The sequence below is a fragment of the Electrophorus electricus genome, chromosome 13 (genome assembly GCF_041902795.1).
Source record: "Electrophorus electricus isolate QZ-2024a chromosome 13, ASM4190279v1, whole genome shotgun sequence".
Taxonomy (NCBI): Eukaryota; Metazoa; Chordata; class Actinopteri; order Gymnotiformes; family Gymnotidae; genus Electrophorus; species Electrophorus electricus.
In genome coordinates, this window is record NC_137509.1 from 12058756 (window position 1) to 12081578 (window position 22823).

A 22823-nucleotide genomic window follows, 5' to 3' on the forward strand; every position below is an offset into this window, starting at 1 on the left:
TCTTTCTGACCAACCAATGACAGAGGACCTCTTTGTAAGCTGAATAATAGTGACATTTTTTGTTTTTTGCATGCCTTCAAGGTAACGCAGCTCCCCTGCTCCAAGTGTGAACAAGCAGTGATCTGCCGTCACTCTGCGGTGGCCTGGTCCACAGACCCCTTTCTGCCCTGGACTGAAAGGCAAAGGCCTTGTTTAGCGTCGGCAGGCATAGCAGCAGGACAAATGCTGAGGGGCTCCTACTCATCAGTTGGATATTTATGGGGCTTGTCTGTGTGTGTACTTAAAATGAATGGTGCCAGGTCACTATTTCATGTGGAGAGATGTACAGTGTATTTTTTTTATTTATTTATTTATTTTAATTTTTTTAAATGGCTCAGGGTAGGCTACTGCAGCCAATTTCAAGCATATTAGAAGGAATCACAAGGAATTATGGAGACGGTTTGTAAAATAACAGCAATTTCAGTATCAGTGTTGCAGTTCTACACTCCCTTCTCCCCCCTGCCTTATATATACACAGAGAGACAGAGCGAGAAAGAGAGGGAGAGAGATATCAGCCATAACATTAACCCATTGCAACATGGAGTCCACAAGACCTCTGAAGGTGTCCTGTGGTATCTGGCACCAAGATGACAGCAGCAGATCCATTAAATCCTGTAAGATTCAAGGAGAGGCTTCTATGGATTAGACTTGTTTATACTGCACATCCCAGCATATATTGGACTGAGACTGGGGAATTTGGAGTCCAATAGGTTGAACTCTGCAAAAAAAAGGAAGGGTTTGAGGAACATGACAGTGTGGCAAGGTGCATTATCCTCCTAAAAGAGGCCACTAACATTGCAATACCATTGCCATTATGGGGTGTACTTGGTCTGCAGCAATGTTTAGGAAGGGGGTACATACATATAACTCTTCTTGATCCATGGTCGGGTTCTAATGCTTAAGCGGTGGACAGGGGTCAGCATGGGTACCCTGACCAGTTTGCCAGTAGACAGCCCCATTTGACTACACAGCCAGCATGAACTCTTTCAGAAATTTGTGCAGCTTATCTGTGGGATCGGACCCCTTTTGGTAGGTATTAACACTTGCATATCAGGAACACCTCACAAGACCTGCTGTTTTGGAGATGCTCTGACCCACTCGTCTTCAGGAACTGACTGTTCACTTGCTGCATAATATATCACCATTGCAACAAGATAAACAAATGTTATTCACGTCACCTGTCAGTAGTGTTAATGTTGTAGTTGATGGGAGTACAAATAAGTGTGTGTTTATATTTCTTTAAATACATAGTATTTGTGTTGTGTGTACATTTTTTAAATATTTTTTATATATATATATATAAAAATGTACACATACACACATACGTACGTACATATATACACACACATACACACGGGAGTAACTGCATTGCACTGTAGAAGTAGTCAAAATTGCACAACCTTGTGTACTTCACTGCAATTTTGATGACCACAACCCCCCCCCCCCCCCCCCCACACACACACACACACACGAGAGAGGAGATTATAATCTGGTTCCTTCAAATTCAGAAGATACAAATTCAGAAGCACTTTGCTTGCACAGCTGATGAAGGACCTCTGTCCGAAATGTCCCATTTCTCTGGAAACTGTGTACTTCACTACAATTTTGAAAATCTACATCTCTTACTACAGTTCACTGCAATAACTCATTTACACACACAAAAAGAGTCAAGGCGAGTAACTGCAGTATACTGCTGCCATCATACATTATAGGTATTTATCATGAAGGCATTAAAGCAAGTTGGTGCCATGATCGTGTTATGATGTTGCATGCATGTGTGAATGAACATGAGGAGGTGCCACTCCTCAGCCCGTGTACATCAATCCTGCTATGCAAACAGACAAGGACATTCAGTGGCCGACGTCCGCTCGTCCTGCATTAGCCATGTTTTATTTTGACACTGAGCCCTATAAGGGATGCTGTTCCAGACATGCAGTGATGCAAGCATGCACACTGCATACACATATACACAATCCATACAAACCCATATCTCTTCCACACAAACATGTAAATGAGTCTCCACTGTTATGGTCCATTAGCAATTCAGGGCAAAATTAAAAACAACTCCTCTATGGACACATTACCAGTGACATGAAAAAGAATGTTTCCCCTTCATCATGCTCTGGTATTCATATTGCATTAAAAGGTTGTTATGCACGTAAAGGCAAAAATGATTTTGTGTGCACGTGCATCATACATGCTTGCAATTCAGTTCATAGGATCTAAGATTGATTAGAATGCAGAGGAATAAGAGGTATTGGGCTTTTAGCTCATGAAGATGCTGAAAGCAGAGCAGCTCAGGGCCAGACGGAGTCAGGTGCTGTGGTTTGAGGTCGGATATTGGCTGGGGGTGCTGTGGCCATCATTAAATATGAAACTACAGGGCTTTTACTCAGCCATTTAGCTTCATATTGCTGATTATGTTGGAAAATGACCTTTAAAATCACATCATGCCCACTTTCAAGTGTGTGTGTGTGTGTGTGTGTGTGTGTGTGTGTGCGTGCGTGCGTGCGTGCGATATGCACATGTCTCATCTCACCTGTGTGTCTCTGTGTTTCTGGTTTTCCTTGGGGTCTGTCCAAGTCTTTCTTTATGATGTTCATGTTTTGGGGCTCTCTGGAAAGCTCTCGTAAGTAACTCTTGGGATCAGTGTTCAGCTTCACTGTAGAAGGAATAAAAGACTTTAGCTGTATCACATTAAGAGCGACCACAAACCACATGGCTCACCAAAATAAAAATTCTCATGACTCAGTGGCAGTAATCTGTACCATTCCGAATACGAGTCCAATTTCTATTTATTCGCTCTCGCTGGATTTACAGCTTATGTGAACAGCCTGGGGTCTTGCAAACTCTGTGACTCACAACACTGGCTTTAGAGTGATAGGCAGATCAGCACTCCTTCTGACAAAATAAAATACACTCTTTACTTCTTTGGCATCGTCAGTCAATCTGTAAACTTGTGCAATTGTGCATCACAACCCAGGTGCACCAGCGACTTGGCTACAAAAGCATTCAAAATGCTAAAAACATGGCAAATATAAAAGTATCACTTCTGTTTAATGGCTGCAGCGTAAAACCCCTATGCGGAGCGTTTGTTGCCTCGGTGTATTATTTTACAGTACATTATCGTTTGTCTTATGGCGAACATCGCTGCAATGTAAGGAAAGACTGTGGCCATGGCACACCCCCAGGCTTCTGGAGGAAACTTAAATGCGATCGATGAGTGCGAACATTTATTTATTTATTTATTTATTTAGCTGCATGCAGAGAAAAAGCAGTGACGTGTTGCAGGAATGCAGTTGCATCTGCCCAAGCAAAGTAAACGTGCAAACATATACAATGCGTCAGACTCCAAGCGGACCCATCTACACCTTTAAAGAGGTATATATAATCTTTTCCCTCCCTGCGTATATGTACTTGTCATAGAGACGCTTACAAGCATTAGGGATTAGGTAGAAACATAAAACACAAAAAAGGGTAAGTGAACAGTTTGTAGATTGTCTCTTCACTGAATTTCCCAGAGAAATATGATTTGAACAGCCAGCACACCCCAAAGACATCTCCTTGGACATCACATGTCATGGCATGAATCAAAATATTTGGTCATACTCTAATAAAATTCTGTATCCAGTATTATATCTGCTTTTTTCTTTTAAACTGCTGAGACCCTGTTTTAAAAATCTCGGCCTAGTTTTACTGGTTATATATTTCTGAGCCAAAAACAAAACAAACACACACACACACACACACACACACACACACACACACACACACACACACACACACACACACACACACACACAACACACACACAATTTTAAAAAGAAAACAAAAAACCCAAAAAAACCACAACTCGCATCGCCTGAGGCCAGAAAAGACACTACAAAGTTTGCTGTAACGACACTGACATCACAGAGAAGACATTATTATGAGAGGTATTAAGAAAAGAATGTTGAGTAATAACATAAGATGTGCTTCACCCTCCTTGTGTGTGTCTTCTGAACTCTCTAACTTTCTTCCATACCTATGTCTTTCGAACTGCATACCAGAGGAAGGCACTACACAATGAACACAAGCCCTGCCACAGTAATATAAGGGACCTAGCAGATAATTCGTTTTTAGCTTGAGCCAATAGGCATTCATCCAAAAATCTCTCTCAATTTAAAACCAAATATCGACTCCTTCAGGCAGTTTTGAAAGGTTAGCACACTTTTAAGAAACACGTTGGCTGGAAATAAGATCGCAGCTCAAGGCGGTTAATTCGTCTGGGTGCTTTAAAGGGGCTGGGGCTAGCTTTGCTGCAATTTTTTCGCTCCGGTACCTGGCCCTCTTCCGCCACTCGTCTGGTTGTTGCTGCGTTTGAATGCTGCCAGGGCCTGGCCTGTGCGCTTCAGGGTGCCGTGACCAGACAACAGAGCGGTCAGGTTCTCTCGGGTCAGCTCCAGCTTCCTGCCAGAGAGCAGCGGTGTGTCTGTGGGAGGATGCATCATGGTGGGAGAGGCACAGGAAGGAGGGGGGGGTGGGGTGGTAAATAGATTACATAAGCAACTATATACAAATTTCTCCACTGCAAGAAAGAAAGGGAGCAATGTAAGGAAACCGAGAAAACAGCACAGTGCTTCTGCAGGGTTGGTGACGCTCGGCTCCCAGCGAACGCAAGATCAATAATGCGTTACTTACAAATGAATGCAAGTCAAGACTGCTTTGCGTTGGGTTGTCTCTCTTCTCTCAAATAGCAGCAGAAAAGTTTGCACATGAATAACATGCAAAACAAACAGGGGTAACTACCAACAGTGGCATCCTTACACCACTCTTTGACAGCAGTAACTTTATATATTTGAAGGTAAATTTACATTATGTGTACGTTTGCCTTGGTTATCATTAATGAGAAGTATGGAGAAAATACTAATGCCTCCAAATATATATTTAGTATGTTTTAACACCAAAAAATTCTGAACGGCACCAGCCACTGTTGAAGTGGCAAATTGACTGTACCGGTTCTAAAACTGGAATACAGCAGTCAATCAATGCAGACTTAAGCCCCGCCCTCCTCACACATGGGCAAGCCCCATCACCCAACCGGCTCACAGGCCTGCAGCTCTGTGGTTCATTAGAGCAAGCATAAAGGAAGGTGAACTGGCAGCATGTGTGAATCAGCACTCATGACCAGCAGCCATGTCCATGCCCGCCCAGCTGAGGCGATGCGGGGGCGCCCTGCGGTAATACTCGGACCCAGCTGCCTGGGTCAAGCCAGGTCACCAGACACTCGAGGAGATAACCACCTCGCATCCCTCGGATGCTAGAGCAGTATAATCTATTGTTTCAGCCACTGTAGAGAAACACCATATTCAATACTGTGATACACAAAGTGCAACTTTCTTTGGTAGAATTTATAAGTTTTAATCTATTGCTTACAACAGAACAGAAATTAGCTTTAAAACTTTATATAACCTGCATTCACCTACAAAATACCTTGCATGTTGGTGGCCAATGTACATGTGTTGCAATGAACAGTTTTTGGTTATACTCTAGCCCTTCATTAGTGGTATGGTTCTGACCACAGGACTGCTGTTGGCTGGTTATTTTATTGGATATTTCATCCATAACCAGGATGAGAAAAAAAAACCTCTAGCAACACTGTTGTGCATTCATACCAGCACAGCACTCACCATCACGCTACTACCACACCAGTGCCACTGTTTTAATAATAGTGGCCTGCCACCTAAATAATATCTGGTCAGCAGCGCTCCTTAGTGTTTAAAAAACAAATGTAATGAATGAAGTAGAGGATAAGTGACACACTGAACAGGAAAGCCTGTGTGCTACTGTCTGTAATTGCAAAAATATAAGTGGCCAGTGAGTATAGAAGTGAGGTAATCAAAAAAACTGAGTGTTAAGTATTTAGTCAGTACAGAAGCCCTGGTGACACAGTGGATTATACTTTACCTGGGACTTCCCCATTGACCGCGCTCTTGGTGTGGGTAGCAGCGTTGTTTGTCCGTGAGGGATCGTCGACAGACACAGCGCAACCTTCAGGGTTGGAGTAGAATAGGAGCAGGGGCTGGAAGTGTCCTCGGATGCATTTAGTGACCACATCCTTCCACCTGGTGCCCACCTATTGAAGAACACCAACATAAGCAAGAGGGAAAAACAAAGCAAGATTAGCACCTTTAGTACCATAAAACGTCCTACTAATGGCAATCTATACCTTATGGGCAATATCTGAATGGCCATAGGTAATAACCAGAGTCAGTCAGCACGTAATGCATCCTGGAAGGCACGAAAAGGAGGGGCATGTTGCCATTACCATTACCACGCAAAGATTATTACTGAGATTAAACACTGAATAACTCAGAAAGGTTCAGGTGGTGGGTTTGTGTGTGTGTGTGTCTGTCTGTCTATATGCATGCGAGCACGTACATGTGTGTTTGCACCACAGGCAAACAGATGGAACCTGGCTTCTTAATTAAGAAAACAAGTGTGTGTGTGTGTGTGTGTGAGTGTGTGTGTGTGAGAGAGAGAGAGAGAGAAAGAGGTTAAGAGAGAGAAAGTGAAGAACACTACACACACTCTCGGACCCTTACAGTGGACTGGGATTCTTTGAACAGCCAAGAGGCCTGTGTGAATACATCAGCGACATAAAGTAAGTACTACTTAAGCCTTTATAGTATATTAAAAAACAGACAAAAAGATGCTTAAAAGCACCTGGGTGCATTATTACCAAATACTAATTTAATTTACTCAGAGACTGAACGTCCCAATTCCTTCTCTACTACTTTAAAAGCAAATGTTTACAAGCTGATCATAGGCTAGCAATGCTCAGTGTAGTGGTGTGTGTGTGTGTGAGAGAATGAGAGGGGTAATCCATCTTAATGTGGGCGATCGGCTGGCCGGCCCTGTGTGCTCTGGAGTGCACACGCAGCACAAGTGCTGCACTGCTGATGAGCTGATGAAGGACTCGGGCCAGGAGCCTCGAGCATCACGGCACCGGTGCATACACACAAAAAGCACGCACGCACAATAATGCACTATAGCCCATTACTAAGGAAGCAAGGCTTGCATGTCAGCACAGTGTTTAGATTAACAAATTTATGACAAAAATAAATAAATAAATAAATCATGTAATCACGGTTCAGGAATGAAGGTGATCGGCATTACGGACAAAGATTGAGAGAGAACTGGTTGTGCATGAAATCTGCTGAACAAGACGACATGAATTTGAAAGAAGGCATGTCAGTTAAGATGGGAATGAGGTGTGGGTAGTGCATATACAGTACGTGTGTGTGTGCCTGGATTAACAGCATGGATCAATGTCTAGTGCAATTTGTTTATATTCAGATGGATTCTCATTCAGATTTTTTAAAAATGATATTCCTTAACATCTATTCTATAAGCATAGAGCTCCCACCTCTTTGACTGTGGCATCATCAAAGAAGACCCATTTGGAAGACTTTGTGTGAAATGCGAAGGCACAGTAGTGTCTGCTGGAGTAGCAGATCATTCCAACTAACTGCAGATCACTCTTTTTGGCGTTTTCATCCGTAACTTGGTAAAAGAGCTAGGGGAGAGAGGGAGAGCACAGGATTTAATGAAGGGTTTAATACAGGATTTACCAGCTCATTTCTCCTTTGTGCCTTGTTTATCTGATCCAAAAAAATATTTTAAAGCCATTTTCTATACAATAAAGAGAAAAAACAAAAAAAGGATACAACAGAGTGTACAATGAGCCAGGGTGACTTTCTCCTCATGCTCCGCTTCCCCAAACCCTGGTTTTCTCCTGCAGTGTCTGAAACAATGGGCCAGGGAGCAGGAGGGGAGAGTTGTTTTCCTGCACACCCTTTACCATCAGATGAAGGGCTGGAGCATGAATCAAGGGCTTTGTAGTGGCCCGTGGGCCCCCTGTAAGGCTAACTCACTGCTGGAGTGTGGTCAGATCCAGAAAAGGGGGCGTTGGGAACAATGCATGCTTTCTGCATTCTCTTTGGGTGGGGGCAGTACCTTCAGACTTCACTAAGTGACCGAGAAATAGGCTAAAAGAGAAAAGCACACGCGCGCAAACACACACACACACACACACACACACACACACACACACACACACACACACACACACACACACACACACACACACACACACACACACACACACACACACACACACACACGATGACCGTGCACCCTAGAGCTCTGGTCATCAGTGTGGGTCACTTACACCCCTGATGCAGTTACGGAGCCTCAGTCTTATAAAGGAGATCAGGTCAGAGTTTCTCACATGAGCCCCAGCACACCAAAACCATCCTTCTATCCAGTTGGACTCCCACAAAAACAAATAAAATGCACAAACGTGTTGTGACGTCGAAGGAGCCTGTTAGTGCAGGTTCACCGTGATGGTGGGCTGCCGAAGCTATTCTGCCTCACACCCATGCAGCACCAATGATCTCACCTAGTGACCTAGTCCAACTGGCAACACCAAAAACAAAAGAACTGAATGAATCCTCCAAAAAAAATTAAGTGGATGATTCAATTAATATTGAATTCAAAAAAATATATACATTTAGTATTATACACAATCTGTTTTTTCTCTCTTTTTCTCTGAAACAAGCTCCATGTTGTTGCTGACAACAGTCTCTTCTGACCATATGTCATAAGTGTAATCAGACTACTGCATTAGTCAAGAAAGCGTGTAAAGACACTGCAAAATCTTTTAACTAGCTTCCTTTCAGAATATTTTGTTTGGCGTTAATACTTTTGTATTCGTAGCCCCAAAAAGAAGTAACTGAATGGGTAGAATGAGCAGAGCTGGAGGCAGGTGGGTGGGGCATGGCCTCACCCCTGAGAGGCTGAGGTGTGGCCCCAGTGACTTGATGACATCTTCCGTGAGGTCAGACTGTTCGGCGTCCCACACGAAACCGATAGTGACGATCTGCGGTGAGTTCATCAGCACTCGTCGAATCCTGATCTTCTGGCCACAGTTACTCTGGTGGAGGGGGACAATACAGCAGCAGAAAATGAACCCTGCTTGAGGGTTATTTCGGGAACTTTGCCAATACAGATTAGCACTGAAAACCGCCAGGGCACAGAATGTTTCTCCAGACTGGTACGAAATACAAAGATGGTGCAGATCAACACTTACAGTGTACATCCGCAATGCTAACAGAGAAAGTGGAGCCTGTATGAGCATGCAATGTTGATGTAATATTTCTTTTCATTCTCCAATTTATATAATGTAGTTCCATGTTCAAGAAGCAAACTTCCTACTTTTAATATCGGACAGGAGCGGTCTCATTCATCATACCACCCTTGTCAGTCTATTAAACTGGGCTTTGGGTCTCTGACAAATATTGCAAAACAAACAAACCTTTGTGTGTGTGTACATTGCCTTGGAAGAACTATTAGTTGGGCCAAATCTTTCATTTACAAAGATAAGGCATTGAACATTTCCCTGATGTATTAACAGTCTTCAATATAGCAATGCTGCAATGTGATGTTATGATGCCATCCAGTAATTTTCTGTATGCAAGCACCTACTGGGCAGTTACGCAGGTCTCCAATGGTGCTGGCTGTCTGGAGCAGTTCGCTAAACCTTTCATCTTTCCTCTCAAAGAATTGTTGGCTGAGGAACAGGGAGAGACAAAGAGAGAGAGAGAGAGAGAGAGAGAGAGAGAGAGAGAGAGAGAGAGAGAGGGAGAGAAATTAGTCACATTAGGTTGATCAGTGATCAAGGTAGTGATAACAGAACAAATTAAATTAAATTGTAAATGAAATCTTATGTAGCACAGGCTGTAGAAGGGTCCAGCTTACCAGAGAGCAGTAGTGGAAACATAGTGCACCAGCTCAGTAAAAGGCAGAGGGTCAGACGAGGCTCCACAACTTCGACATACACACTGCGGAACCCGCCCAGACGTGTGCAGGCACATGCACACATGCAGACACATACATCAGCTCAGCTATTTGTCACCTGGCAACAACTAAACCCTAATTACCTCTGAGAGTATGCCATTATAGGTGGGGACTCGGGTGTTTTTTTTTTTGTTTTTTTTTAAAGGTTCTTTTTGTAGGTGTGTGGTTTTTTTTTTTGTTTGTTTGTTTTTTTAAATTGTATTTCTTATTGTCTTGATATACACACTGCATGTTGAATAATGCACACACAAAAAAGGAAATCTATCTGGCAATTGATATACAGGTGAAATACACAGTAACCTAACCGAGCTAGCTGGAGCAAACCTAGAAGCACACCGATATTAGGGGAAAGCACCCGGTCCATAAAGCAGGACTTCATCTCTAGTTTCTATGCAAGACATTCACTTGAAAAACTGGAACCTGCTCAGATAGGACAGTGATCTATTCACCATTACATAGCCTGTGTGAAATGTGTGTGCTTGTGTGGGCAGGTGAGCAAGTGAGAAACAGTGAAGAAGAAGTACCTGTTCGTAAAGTGTCATGGCAAATTTCTGGTGGGTGATGCAAGTCTTGGACGTACAGTTGTCCGTTTCGACGTCAGGAACAATATGAAGGTGAATCCGCTGTAGAATGTTTTCCTTCAGACACAGTGATAAAAGAAGTCATTAATATTAGATAGAGATCTACAAAACAAACAAACAAAAAAGGAAAACCATGACTAAGAACTTTGATAATGAAAAAAACAGAGAGATGGATTTCAAGAACTGTACAGTTTAGCTTTCCCTGCTCTACCACACTTCATCCAACACACAACTGCTGTTGAGCCGTATTGCTAGTGAGCTGATTCTCTGAATCAGCTTTGTTATAGCAGGAAAGACCATGCTAAATTGCACAGAGCTGTCATAACCAAACATAACCAAATGCTCTGTTTACACTGGTAGTTCCACCTCACCTTTAACAGGGTGTGGTATGCTTCGCTAAGCTTTCCAAAATTTGCTATCTAATCAAATCAAATACATAGCCATGAGAACACAAAAGTCAGAATTTGCGATGGAAGGTTTCTTTTGGCAGGCACCTACAGTCAGCCAGAAGAGTTTACCTTTTAAAACTCTGATGTCAGATCACGAGAAGTGCGATTTCTACCCGAGGCCGTAAAAACCAGTGGCCTGCAAGCAACGACTTACTCGCGTACTGGTCAGACTCCTTCCCACCGGAGCCCTGATAAAGAGACATCATTGACCATGCTGTTTGGCAGCAGCATGGTGAATTAATCTTTACTGAGCTGATGGCTTGCTCCTCCGTCCTGCTGTGCTACACAGAAAACCATCACAGGTCCTCGTACTAAGCAGGTTTCCTGCAATTATATTGCCAGAGGAAAAAACCCTACACGGGCCTACGGGAGGACCGTGCTTGTATTGGCTCCTTGGGCAGACACCGGACGTAAAAGAGAGGGCGAGTAGGCTTGTTGCAGCACCGAGACTAATAAGGCTGTTGCTGAACCAAATCACAATGACGAACAAAACTCATGACACAGTGATAGTCACACAAATTCATATAGTAGGAATGAAGGGAATTTGGGGGGGGGGGGGGTTCCTTGGGTGGCTCAAAAGTTCCCAAGATGACAGCAAAAACATGAACATTTTTGCCTGGTGAGGACACATGGTTGGTTACATTTCACAAAAATGTAGCTTCCATTTGTCTTAAACCATTTAAACTAAATTATTTAATCTAAATAACTATTTAGGATTAGGCTTAAGTGCAGGCACATCATTAGTTAACTACAGCAATTCACATGAGCATGTATGTGTGAGTGTTGTAAAATGCTTGCCATGTTTCTTTTTCGAGATTGCGCACACACTTACGAAGCACTCTGCAGCATCATCCATGAAGCCAAGCTGGAAGCGCTGCTCATCCTTGAAAGTCTCTGCAAGGGCATGTCGCAGGTTGTCTGAGGGCAGCACACGCTCTCTGCTGAACTGAAACTGAGAGAAAATTCCCTACGGGGAAACAAACAAATGACAACCCAAAGAAAAGTCCTTACTGCACTATCCACTGACTTTTGAGACCCTAATTCCTGGTTTAGGATAAAATGACCCATAAAGTTGCCCTGAAGAGAGTACCTTTAATGCACAGAAGATGCAGGATTCCCCTAAGCAGTAGTGAGTGGGCAGCTGTCGTAGACTCCGTCTGAAGATATCAAGATGCCATAGCACCTATGCAAAAAGCATTGCGAAAGATGCAACGTTTAAAATTTACTCACCACACAATGTGCAGCACAACACTTAAAAGGTAAGCAGCCCTGCACACCACCACCCAACCTCAGTAATGAGCTTAATAAATAAACAGAACATTATTTAGGGAAATCTTGTCTTCGCATGCAAGGTCAAGATCAATACATGATGTTTATTGATAGATCTGGCAGAAGATCTATAAACAGTGACTGTCCTCTCCCAGGGCAAGTCCACCTGCTAATACACCTATCGCTACAATCCCGAGGATTCATCCTGGTTGCACTGAGGGTTAAAACTTATAATTTAAGTGGACAACTCACAGACGATATTTTCCTTTGGTCATAAGGCTCTTCTGAAGACCAGATTGTGATTCACAGTTCGTCCTTAGCAGATAAGACTTAAGGGTCTATGACAATGCTGAGTTTACAGGGAGTTGTTTGTGTGTGTTTTTGTGCAAGAAAGGTCATTTTAAGGTTATGACTAATTAAGAGACAGACCAGACTAAATCATACTCTTGGTATGACCTCAGTGTTATGGTGATGAAAGATAAAGAAAGAGAGAGAGAGAGAGAGACGCTCAAATATCACGTCCACCAGCCCACACTAGGAAAAATACTTCCGCCCAGACAAATGGACTGGGGAAATGACTAAGTGTAGTCTGAGTCAGTGGTGGTGGGGGCTAGGATGCAGTAAATGTTCAGGAACATGACACCTCCTAAAAGTGATGCAGCAAAACTAGTGAAGTGGAAACAAGAAGAGACTAAAGGCAACACTAAGTGTGCCAAAATGCCTGGCAAAACCTTTATAGAAAGACAAATGAAGCCTAAAAAATATTGACAAGAACAAACAAAAGCACATACCTGTACCGCACTGTTGAGAAAACAACTATTCTGGCCTGGCTCATTGAGAAGTCCCTTGGTGGGGGCGAGGGACAGCATGGATCCCGGCTGGTACACTTTGCCGAGATTGCCCCCAGGTTTCCTGAAGAACTTTACCCATGCCATTGGACTTTGGGTGGGGAAGGATGTCTTCTAGCTAAGGGAGGGTCTCTTGAAATAGCAGGGTGTTATTTCCTTGAATTAGGAGCCTCTTTGAAGGGAGGCTATGTAATTCCACAAACAAAAGCTGCAGTGTTGCTGAACATGAGAAGAGAATCCCATAAGTGCTTCAGGGATGAGGCAGATGCCTCTTGGGAGTATTCTAAAATTTGTCTCCAAGGTAACACCAGCTAGTCAAAAACAACAGAGGTTTCAAAAAGGAAAAAAAAAAAAAATTAAGTAGACACTCACGTCATGAACTGGAGTGTTTTGTCATTGCCTTATTGAATAGGATGAAGTCAGCTGATTTTTAGGAGGTTTTAAGAGGTCCTTGGCCATGTATGGCCATTTATTGCTTTTGATCATATTTTAAAAACTCAGACTGAAAGCAAGTAGAAACCACATAACCTTTCAAAAGGGTTATCCATGTCTCACATGTGGGTCCATTAGTACTCCATAAATGGAAGCCAAATAAATCCAACCTAAAACAAAGAAGAGAGCAGAAGTTGTTAATTATGCTTGAACAGAATGTTTACATCAAACTCGTATATAAATTGTGGAAGCTCTAACTATAACCAGTTCTTAGTAACTCACTTTACTCAAAGGACTTAACCATATACTCTTACTTCTAAGAGCTCCTAAGAGCTCCACCTGATTCTCTCTATACCTGTGACATTATTACAAATCAAGTGATGTTAGGAAAACTGAATAAAGTCAAGACACAGGTCAGGAATTTTAAACAGTTGTTTATTTATTCAAATTCTCCCCCCCCTCCCTCCCAACTGAAAATGTGACCTAATTTGATGACACAACCTTATCTCGGTAACTTCTCAAAAGAAAGTGAGGTCAATGTTTCTTCCAAATTAGATCAACCACTTGTAAAAAACCAAACAAACAAACAAACAAAACTGCAAGATCTAATTACAACCATTTTGTTCTTATTAAAATATCTTAAATAAGCAGAGCTTCCAATTTCTTATAGCTTGAACATAAATTGTGACATTTGTTTAATAGAAACAAAAGGCAGTCTGGGCAAAATGTTAAAATACTGAATCCTCACAAATAGCCAGAAGTATTTTAGATACCTAAAAGCAGGTCTGCACTATATGGTGTTAAGCACCCATGATTTTGTATAGAATCAGCCAATCATCCTTCCCATTCAGTGAGCAGCCTGGCCACAGATGGCTAAGGGTCACACACAGTTCAGGTCACAACAAAAGGGCTCACCTCTGCACTACAGATGTAGCGATTTGGATGGACAGGCTAGAGTGGGTAAAGTATCACACAACTGTATCACACAACTGCAAGCAACAATTGCGGCTTAGTGTGCAGATTTAGAAAGCAGGCCTGATTTCAAAGACATATCCTTACATATCCCACTTTGACATTCTACCAGTTTTTGCATTCTCATCTTGGTCACGTTTAAATGTGCATAAAAGCCACTAGTAGAGTGTTTCACAAAGCCACTCTGAAGCCAGTTCGACTACCGTCATCGTCCCCCAGTTTGCCTTTTCAGTAGATTTGATGGAACCTTTGTGGTTCCTCCATGAAGAGACAGATGGGCAGAGCAAGGGTCAAGGGTCTTGTTGCCAGATTTCCCCTTTCATTTTTTTTTTCTCCAACAAACAAACAAACAAACAAAAACCTTAACAAAATGTAGAGTGGCAAGAGAGGACTGAGGTTTGGCTATAGAGGACTAGTTCAATCTTACTGGTCACTCAGAGTTTTCCCATGACTGACTACATAAATATATATTGTGACACGGATATCTAGGAACTAACATTCTGAACATTTTAAATTACTTTCATCAAAACACCCACAGAAGACACATCAGCAACATCCAGGGTGTGCCAGAATGCTCATGGCACATGCACAGATATACACATAAAATACTGTGTTTGGTCAAGGATTGTAAGAACAAGAAACCACAGGCTGGCTAAGGCCTATGTGGACTGTCAGAGTATAAAAAAAAGAACTCGAATTTTAGTGGGTCTGCATTCCTCATTGACCCAAGTAAAAGTCTGGGGAACAATGCAAATAAGGTATATCCTTCTAAACCCTGCTGTGTGGGGGAAAAAAAGACATGTTAAATTGGCTTAGAAATAGATTTATCTATGCAGAACTGTTGCTTTTTTTTCCCCCTGAAAGTTCAACATCATGTCTGGCAGGTTAAGTTAACTTGACAAACCTTTTGTCTTACACCACATGTTGGTATGACATGTACCCTTACAAGCTGCCCTTTTAAACTGTGAGAGATAAATAGTCCTCTGTAGACTTTAGGCACTTCCCTTCATGTCCATGCAATCCACAAGTATTGGTTTGTGGTTAAGTCTTGGCTGATACTGTGGAATGGACATCTGGTGAACATCAATGGCAGTAGCAAATAACATCTTATTGAACATTAGGATTAGGCATTTTCCTGCAAGTGTATGAGAAATATAAACCTGCAGCAACCCCTTTAAGCTTAAGTGAAACTGTGTAGTTCCAAAGTAAGTTTGGGTTTTAATTCATATGCAATTAAAATGGCGTTTATTTAGGTCATTCTAGCTCAGCTCAATTGTTCTCAGCGTGTCTGTACAGGGGTGCAAAAAAAGACCAGTTCGGCAACATTTCTGCCTCAGTGGTAATTAAAAAGTTCCCACAAGTAACCAAGCCAGAAATGAAAACCAAAAGTTTCACTGATTTAACCCACAGCCATATCTTTTCACTGCACTGAGATTTCAACATTTCTTAAAGTATGAAGGGAAAATAAATAGGAAACTTGACCATAAGCCAAAAAACAAAAACACCCCTCCCCCCCCTTCACCACCACAACCACCACACTTTGACACTCTGAAACTCTGCACATTTGTAACATGGCCACTGCCTGCTATGGCAACAGCATTCCAAGGTGATCACTTAAGCCTGGTGTTGCTAGAGCGCTCTTGCCTGTGGGATTAGACTCCAAGGTTCAGGCTGCTGATACACCTCCAAACTGGAGAGCAGGTATTCCATTTCCAGTGGTGTGCTATAGGTGCTACAGAACCAACAGCATTATTAATTTCACCATATAACAATGCCGTAGAACTAAGTGAAAATGGATTAAGAGAGACTGCATGAGTTTAGAAAGAGATGTACTGTAAGATACCCATTTACAAACTGTGACTTCATATGTTCCATCTCTTTATTCATGTTTTACACAGCAGCAATCAATTGTGATTGAAACACAAATTCAGAAAATATCTGAGTCTACCATTAGGGCTTTCAATCCTGTCAACACAGCCTGCTACTATATTCATGCTGTCATTTACCAGATATTACATGTGTGCAAGAGGTTAATAAACACATTAAACTGCAAAAATGAGAAAGCTTATTAGACAAAAGGTACAGCTTCCAATGCACACTGACCTAAATCCTGCAACAAATGTCAACAAACTTTGATTACTAATGAATATGAGAAGTGTAGATTACACTGGCAACAGGCCATGATCTTGGCTTCCGATGGTTGTGTAAAAACTGCGAATGCTTCCTTACCCAGGCCCTTATTGGTTACAAAGAGACAAAAACCATTTTCCTTCCCATCGAAAACGTGGCAAATCACTAACATCTTAGCAGGCTATTTAGTCTATTTGATTGCTAATCGCTTAATTAGTTTTGATGTACCGTAAGAAAGGCCACTTGTGAGGTGACCCCACTTTGTGAGCAGGACATCTCATGGCAAAAGTATAGCCACTAGTCAGGCAGCGCCTCCTCATGCAGGTGGGGAAAGTAGCACTGCACCGACAGCGAAAGCGGCGCTTCTCGTTTTATCAGCCACGGTTTGCGCTCCACGAGTCCAATGCAACCCTGACCTGATCGAATGGGAAGAACGTGGCAAGTGCATAAGAAAGGCATGGAGCTCAACTCCGCATACACCTCTCGCAGGCGGGTATGGCCTGCACAGCGTCCAGGGCACAGGAGGAGATCAAACTCTTTGATTCATTTTTTCTGATTATGTCGAATGTTAAGATTGAATTATGTAGTCAACTCACCACTGAGAATTCAACGATTCAAGCTCTAGGCTTTACCTTTATCTGTAAAATCTGATCAATAAGTGCTTAAAGGAAAGTTAAGTGTTATTCAACTGTAGATTATTATTATTATTATTATTATTATTATTATTATTATTTTAATGGGTTAATATTGCTCTTCTGGGCACACACTGTACAAAAGGTGTCCTGTTATTACGGTCCCAAACGACCAATTTAATTTTCCAGACTTTTCTGATATAAATTGGGTTAACAATGTTGGGAAAACCCTACAAGCTTTTGCCAGAGTAGACTTCACTGAAAACTGGTGCCAAAATGTCAGTGCTAATAATTCACATATAGTTGGACGATTCCGACACTATGACTGCTCCATTATATTCAACTTTAATCTAGCAGCATAGCAGGCAAGTCTGTGATAGCAGGCTGTCAATCAAGCATGCTCAATGAAATATTAGGAACACACAAGATTTTCTCTGCTAGAGCTGATGAGTCAATTAGATTTTAAAGTAAAGTATTCCATCATATTTCCAGTGTTTTATCCATTTGTTTTTTTGTTTTTTTTTGGAATGTCTGCTGCATATTTAATACAACACTCCAGTTTAGTATTGCACAAGTATTTTTGGTATTTCACAATGGTTAAAATAAATGCCATAAAAATAAAAATATTATCTTGTCATATATTCAAGTCCACAGACACAATGTGCAGCACCTTAAATGTAATACAATGAACGTGAAATCAGTTCTTTATTTTCTAGTACCCACCCTGAAGCAACATGCAGGCTTCAGAACATGCAGTACTGTGGTGTACTTCTAGCAGCTCAGACCAGCCAGACCAGATGAGGTCACCATATCAGCCCTCGCATTACCCAAACAAACCTGTCCACACCCTTCCCACCAAAGTCAAGCATGCATATGACATCACTTCCTGCTGCTTGTCAATTAAGCCTGTTCATCATTATACAGAAGAATTCCCACTGTCCAGAAGTGATCATGCTAAATAATGTAATTAATAAAGTTTGCTTTTATGATTTAAATGCTGTCACAATGATGAAGCTGTAGAGGTAGAAATCCCACGTAAATCTGTTCCTTCATTGTAACATTTTACTACTTCTGAAAAACAGAATTCTTTTAGAGTTTAACAGGTGTGCACTTCTGAAAGCAACTCAAAAGTTCATACTGATCCGATTCATGATCCTAATGAACTACCTCATTAACAAATTTTTTTGCCCAAATGCTAAAACCATATGAGCAAATGACTCAGAAATATACATCCAAATAAACAACTTCACAGACAGAGAAGTCCACTACATTTCACCACATCTTCAAACTTCACTTATTACCAGATCTAAAAAAAAAAAAAAATCTTCCAAGTGTCAGTTTGTAACTAATGAAAGACCAAAAATCACAGTGCTATACAGATTAGTGAAAACATATCCATGACTCAGGATGGAAGATTTTTTTAAAATTATAATAAAAACAATAACCAAGATTTGCATCACAAGACACACATCTATCATCTATCCTTCAGGCAGTGAAAGTTTCACTGTTTTGCATCAAGGAAGTGATGGGAGATCATCCTTCTAAAATAAAGCAAATTGGAAAACAGAAGAGGACCGAAGGACCCGTCAGAAGCAAGTAATTACAGTATACAAGGTATGGAATTTGTTTGGCCATGAATAATTAATACGTCAAGTTTGGTATGAAATCTTAGAACCTACCCTTAAGACGGTATGTGATCAAGCAGGACATACGTTTTTACATTCCATCAAAACATTAACATAAGGATCCTAAGAAGTAGAACTACATTGTACATGGAACCATCGCACAACGCTCTCTTGGGAAAAAAACCCCAAAACAAAACAAAAAAAAAAACCCAACCTCATCCTATTCCTTCACACCCTGGTTCCCCATACAAAGACAAAAAGCATGTTTAGGCCTTGAGGGGGAGTGTGTGGGTCTGAAACGTGACACGCTCCTGAAACTCTCAACCAGCGGTGAAGGAGAGGTGGCATTCCCAGTGGACAGCAGCGGCAGGCTCGGGCTTCCAGCAACAATGTAGCGGCCGTTTCCTGTGTAGGCTTCCTGCCGGCTGCGCTCCGCGTTCCCGCACGTGGTCAGCATTTTCAGGCCAGCAGACAGAGCAGGTCATGCATTTGCACGTGCACAAAAAAATCTCTCCCCCTCTCCCTCACTCACACTTCAAATCACAAAGTCCCCAGCTGTGAGGCACACCCCCTTGCAGATCTAGACATCATTGCTGATACATGGCTATTCTCACAGACACATAATCTCACCGGTAGCGCACAGAGCAAAACCTTGCCTGTTTCCTATAACATTTTCAAGGAAGTAGAATATCAGTGCCCAATGTGGCAAGCCACTTCCTAAATGCATCCTCTCTTCTGTGAGGCCTGTCAATAAACACCAGAGCCTCAGTAAAGCCAATGACTTTCCTTTCCTCTCAATCTCTACATGACTTTTTTAACAGTGCTCATTTACTCAGTTTTTCTTTTACAATAACCTTGTATGTATTCAATACTTTCTGATACAGACTGCCTTAGTTATGATGTATACACTGTTTTTCTAATACTTTTATTAACAAATGAATCCGTAGGACATAAATAAATATAAATGGAGTGAAACAGATGGTCTCATTGATTACTAGTTAATGCTTAACATAATTTACTCTAGGTATCCCATATTAAAAGAGAAAATCCCATATTCTGTCACTCCCCAGACCTAGTGCTTACAGGCGATGTATCATTGATAACTTTAACACAGACAGGCACTCAAATGGCACGTGCACATGTCCTCACTGGTAAATACGTTCAAAGCAAAAGCTGCAACACCCATGTATGATCACTCTACTTTCCACAGCAATCCACAGAAAAAATGAGGAAAAAAAGCCTTCCTCCCCTCCTCCTTACACCATTTCATTCATTTCCACAAGGAAACAGTCATTGTGCAGCTGTTCGATGGGGTGGGTCTGTAAGCATGTTCTCATTGCTCTAGATGAGTACTATGGAACAACTAAACATGGCTGAGGTCAAAACAGTAGAAGCATCGCTCATCCAGTGGTGGTGGTGTGGCAGACATCAGCCGGTTTTTCAACATGCCTGCACATTTTCATCTACTCTGTACTGTAACACAGGGCGAAGTTCAGCCCGTGAAAGAAGCATGCATGTTTGAGGTTAACAAAACTATGACTCTATAAGCTCTAGTTATATAAATATTCCTCTATATCTGTCTACAGAAAGGATAAATTGATTACAGCTTAAGTTGAAGTGATCTGTATTGCTGGCCAGTATTGAAAATGGGAAGAGAGCTGAAATTAAAGTTAACTTAAAAATATTCTTCCAGGATCTTATCCATCCTAGTAAGTGATAGGGGGCAAATTGTGGCAAGCCAAAACCAGGCAAATGACTAAATGCTTGTACCATTTTTTCCACATGTAGGTGTATGCATATGTATACACCTGAAGTATAATGCACAAGTATACCACATTTTTAATGTTTAAATGAAGGCTTCTCATTTTAATTGTGTAGACAATTACCACAAGACTGAAGAACAGACAGTGGAAATATTTATTCAACTGTTTTTAGAAAAAACAATATTATATAAACAACTATGCACTGTAGGTTATTTGTGCCAACAGTGTGAAATTTAGACACGCGTTTTACTGTGTTAAACATCTGTCAATTAAAAAAACACTGGACAGTTTGGATTATATCCCTCTCCTACTTAAGGAAAAATCCTAATTTCATAACGTACCCTGACACTGGTTGCCCAGACTAGATTTCGGTATTTTAGTAGAAAAAATAAGCTATTCAGTAGTATCCTAAAAGATACATCAGTACTTACTAATGTTAGACTTTATTTTATCAACTTGGGACTAGACTTATAACATTTACTTATAATTTACTTTATGCCCAGTGTGTAAACAGAATTTGACGACGTAATTGTGACTAAGACTACAGCGCCATTGCAACACAAGGAAAAAGGACCTGCATTTTGAAATTCTTGGACGCAATGTACATCTAACGATTGCTGGGTGTCGACGTGCGATTCGTCGAATTAAAATAGAGAAGAGCCTAGATCAGTGCTCTCCGTCTCCAAAACTCGCTCCACCATGGAAATACGCACCTTGTTAACCCTACTGAAGAGAGAAAAGCAAACACTGGACCAGAGATATGCGGCATAATATTGTCCCCTAATCTCTCACGTGTTCTTTTTAACATCTCATTCGCGAGTAAACTATTACCACTGCTTTTCAATTAGGGTACATTAGATTTGAGTAGAAGTAGAAGTAGCCTTTCCGTAAGTCATGCATTTGAAAAATAATGAAAAGACAAAAACTAAACACCTGGCTCTATTTTAATAACATATCTGTAGTAAATGACCTTTATTATCACGGATTATGAAACCGACAAAGCCTTTTACCTGAATCAGGTAGATTTCCGTCACATGCGCATTGGCAAATGAAAAATGGCGATGAAAGTTTACTCAAAACAAAGCGAACAGTCATCGCAGAATACACTACTCACCATGTGAAGGGCTTATGACAGCAGCTCTCCAATAAGTTGTCCTCTTTCCAAAGCAAATTATCAGCGAAAATTCCCAAGTATCCACAGTGTTTCTCAACTGGAGTTTGGCGTCAACTGCTGAATTGTCATAGGCGGAAGAGACGAAAGCTACGTAAAGATGTAACCTACTAGGATAAGTAATGACCAAGAAAATAATGTATTTTTTTTCTTATTCAAGTAGTAACTTATGGTAGTCTTCTCCGATGTCACTGCTTCCCTTATAACTTTACATTACATGTCACACTGAATCGCAACGTCCTGGTAGCAAGTGTAACCACCACTATCTAGACCGTTCGTGTGCGGCAGTAGTGAGTCGGAATTGACTGCAGGCACCTGAATTTCTGGATTAGTGATGTTTCAGCGCTGAGGTCGAGCCCCGCCTCTGGCGTACGGAGCTGTGTTTCACCGCAGTCTAGTACACACTCTCAGACAGAAGCAAATAAGACACGGCTTACAAGGGTAGAGTTGTTTTGGCATTTTGATCACTCGTTTTTACTATTTTCAGTAATAAACATCATACCTTGGTTGTGTAGTTCAGCGATCCTATTCCTGGCAAGTTTGACTGATGCACCGAGTTTGCTCGGTGAGCCTGTGGCGGTTTACGTAGCTGTGTAATAAAAATGATAAATCGGACTGTTCCAAAAAAGGAAAGAAAGAAAGAAAAAAAACAAAAAAACAAATCCTGTCGCCCACTAGATGTGATATAAGGTCAACATTATCCGAACAGCAGCTGTTTAATTTTGGTGCATAAAATAATGTAGGAAAAGAAATACTCAAAACACTTAAGTTTTTTCTGATAATGTTAATTATGATGAGGCTAATTTTAATATGATGTTCTGATATGAACTTTATCAGTTTTATTTTAGTTTGATTTATTTCTACGATTAAGATAATATTCAACATTAATTAGTTTTCTTGAGACACAGTTGAATTCAAGGCTTATATTACAAGGTTTGTCTAGGGGTTAATCAGTCAAACCTCTGTATAAGTGATTTCAAATAGCCAAAATTACAGTTTAGCTTGTACTATT

General features: G+C 41.3%; 1 protein-coding gene across 4 annotated transcripts in view; it reads right to left on the reverse strand.

Moving 5' to 3' along the window:
• Window positions 1–22356, reverse strand: part of usp53a (ubiquitin specific peptidase 53a) — a 35685-nt gene extending 13329 nt beyond the window's left edge. For 2 of the 4 annotated variants that reach the window (XR_014115761.1, XM_035519811.2), the window contains exons 1-12: window positions 21755–22114; window positions 13030–13688; window positions 12060–12152; window positions 11802–11936; window positions 10464–10577; window positions 9841–9923; window positions 9568–9652; window positions 8870–9016; window positions 7448–7597; window positions 5986–6154; window positions 4361–4510; window positions 2579–2701 (exon numbers count right to left, since the gene is read on the reverse strand). Coding sequence is in view for 3 of the 4 variants with exons in the window: in XM_035519811.2 (XP_035375704.1) it covers window positions 2579–2701; window positions 4361–4510; window positions 5986–6154; window positions 7448–7597; window positions 8870–9016; window positions 9568–9652; window positions 9841–9923; window positions 10464–10577; window positions 11802–11936; window positions 12060–12152; window positions 13030–13173 (1393 nt within the window). In the remaining variant the exon portion in view is untranslated. The other 2 variants (XM_035519809.2, XM_081694501.1) reach the window with 2 other exon arrangements.
• Window positions 22357–22823: the final 467 nt, after the last annotated feature.